This window comes from Brachyistius frenatus, unplaced genomic scaffold (assembly GCF_029030835.1).
Source record: "Brachyistius frenatus isolate BFR_SWC_R1_liver_20210118 unplaced genomic scaffold, ASM2903083v1 Contig_375, whole genome shotgun sequence".
NCBI classification, from domain to species: Eukaryota; Metazoa; Chordata; class Actinopteri; family Embiotocidae; genus Brachyistius; species Brachyistius frenatus.
Genome location: NW_027210974.1, coordinates 160,001 through 162,500, shown reverse-complemented (window position 1 = coordinate 162,500; position 2,500 = coordinate 160,001). Strand labels below are relative to the sequence as shown.

General features: G+C 46.8%; 1 protein-coding gene across 1 annotated transcript in view; it reads right to left on the bottom strand.

Annotated features, from left to right (window-relative positions):
• The window catches only part of LOC138636393 (mucin-2-like), a 13,346-nt gene that overhangs the window by 4,987 nt on the left and 5,859 nt on the right, over positions 1-2,500 (bottom strand). The window contains exons 5-8 of the mRNA XM_069724389.1: positions 2,475-2,500; positions 2,255-2,389; positions 1,932-2,006; positions 1-1,445 (exon numbers count right to left, since the gene is read on the bottom strand). The exon at positions 1-1,445 is cut by the window's left edge and continues 109 nt beyond it; the exon at positions 2,475-2,500 is cut by the window's right edge and continues 94 nt beyond it. Of these exons, the coding sequence (XP_069580490.1) occupies positions 1-1,445; positions 1,932-2,006; positions 2,255-2,389; positions 2,475-2,500 (1,681 nt within the window). The remainder of the gene's footprint in view (positions 1,446-1,931; positions 2,007-2,254; positions 2,390-2,474) is intronic.

Below are 2,500 nucleotides of genomic sequence, written 5' to 3'. Positions count from 1 at the left end.
AGTCGGAGGAGGCGGTGTAGTTGTCGTATCCAGTTCAGTTGTGGTTGTGGTGGTAGTAACAGGTACTGTTGTATTTGTAGTAGTTGGAGTAGTAGTAGTAGCAGGTGTTGTACTTGGAGTAGTAGCGGTAGTAGCTGTGGAAACAGGAGTAGTAGTAGTAGTAGTAATAGTAGTAGTAAGTGTTGTATTGGGAGTAGTAGTATTAGTAGGTGTTGTACTGGGAGTAGTAGTAGTAGTAGTAGGTGTTGTACTGGGAGTAGTAGTAGTAGTAGGTGTTGTACTGGGAGTAGTAGTAGGTGTTGTACTGGGAGTAGTAGTAGTAGGTGTTGTACTGGGAGTAGTAGTAGGTGTAGGTGTTGTATTGGGAGTAGTAGTAGTAGTAGTAGTAGTAGGTGTTGTACTGGGAGTAGTAGTAGTAGGTGTTGTACTGGGAGTAGTAGTAGTAGTAGGTGTTGTACTGGGAGTAGTAGTAGGTGTTGTACTGGGAGTAGTAGTAGTAGGTGTTGTACTGGGAGTAGTAGTAGGTGTAGGTGTTGTATTGGAAGTAGTAGTATTAGTAGTAGGTGTTGTACTGGGAGTAGTAGTAGTAGTAGTAGGTGTTGTACTGGGAGTAGTAGTACTAGTAGGTGTTGTACTGAGAGTATTAGTAGTAGTAGTAGTAGTAGTAGTTGTAGTAGGAGTAGTAGTAGTAGGTGTTGTACTGGGAGTAGTAGTAGGTGTAGGTGTTGTATTGGGAGTAGTAGTAGTATTAGTAGTAGTAGGTGTTGTATTGGGAGTAGTAGTAGTAGTAGTAAGTGTTGTACTGGGAGTAGTAGTACTAGTAGGTGTTGTACTGAGAGTAGTAGTAGTAGTAGTAGTAGTAGTAGTAGGTTTTGTACTGGGAGTAGTAGTAGTAGTGGTAGTAGTAGTAGTAGTAGTAGGGGTTGTACTGGGAGTAGTAGTAGTAGTAGGGGTTGTACTGGGAGTAGTGGTAGTAGTAGTAGGGGTTGTACTGGGAGTAGTAGTAGTAGTAGGGGTTGTACTGGGAGTAGTAGTAGTAGTAGTAGTAGTAGGGGTTGTACTGGGAGTAGTGGTAGTAGTAGTAGTAGTAGTAGTAGTAGGGGTTGTACTGGGAGTAGTAGTAGTAGTAGAAGGGGTTGTACTGGGAGTAGTAGTAGTAGTAGTAGTAGTAGGGGTTGTACTGGGAGTAGTAGTAGTAGTAGTAGTAGTAGGGGTTGTACTGGGAGTAGTAGTAGACGTGGGTAGTCGAGTGGTTGTTTTGGTTGTCGTGGTTGTAGCACCCGTAGATGTAGCCGTGAACGTTGTTGCTGTGGCAGCAATTGTTGTGGGAACGGTGGTTGTCATGGTGACTGGATGGGCTGTAGTAGTACTAGTAGTGGTGGTTGTGGTGGGCAGGGGAGTTATAGTTCTTGGTCTCTGCGGCTCCACGGTGACTTTGGGGATGGCTGAAGGTAAAAAACACAAACTCGGGATGTTACAAACTTTTCCAGTTTCCGTGTTTCCATGGCAACAGCAGATATCTTATTCAGGTTTTTGGAGTGGGACTGTGATTTGTCTTTTATCCAACAGATTAAGTCTGATATGACACAATCGGCAATTGGGTTAAAATCCCGGACGACCAATTCCTGTTTTTTAGGTGGGTTACTACAAATTGGGGGCTCATCCGGGATTCTAATTCCCGTTTCTAAGGTGTTGCACATTTGACAGTTCTTAAATGTGACGATTCACCACTTCTCTCGGCCTTCTGATAATCATCAGTTCCAGCGGGATTTACGTGTTTTTACATTTCAGGAAGTCTCTTGGATCCGAAGCAGCAGTTTGTATATCGAGGACAGCAGGTTGTTATTGATTGACCTCCCTCTGTGTCGTGTCCTGCACGTCTCACCTGCCGACAGGTTATATAAACGTTTGTGTTGACGTGTCGTCGTTACCGTTGCAGCTGCCGTTGTTGCACCGGCACTTTGGAGACGATGGATTCAGAGAGCAGAACGGCCGAGTATCCTTAGCTGGTAATGAGAGAGACTCGATCACTGAAGAGCTCCAGCTGACTGACTGATCCAGACTGGACCAACAGACCCAGACCGGACTTACAGACCCAGACCGAATCAACAGACCCAGACCGGACCAACAGACCCAGACCCAGACCGGACCAACAGGCCCAGACTGGACTAACAGACCCAGACCGGACCAACAGACCCAGACTGGACTGGATCAGGATCTACACCTCAGTGTAACATCACACACACAGCCTCACCGATGCAGCTGTACCGTCCGTTGATGTACATGAGTTTGAATCCCAGGTGACACCTGCAGACGTAACTCCCGAACGTGTTCACGCACTTCCTGTGCCGAGGACACACCCCTCCACCCGACACACACTCATCGACGTCTGCAGAGAGAGACGGAGGAAGGAGGACGTTAAATGACCGGCCGACACTTCTCCACCCGCAAAACACGGAAACAAACCGACTGACCGACACAGGTGCGCCTGTCCGGTCCC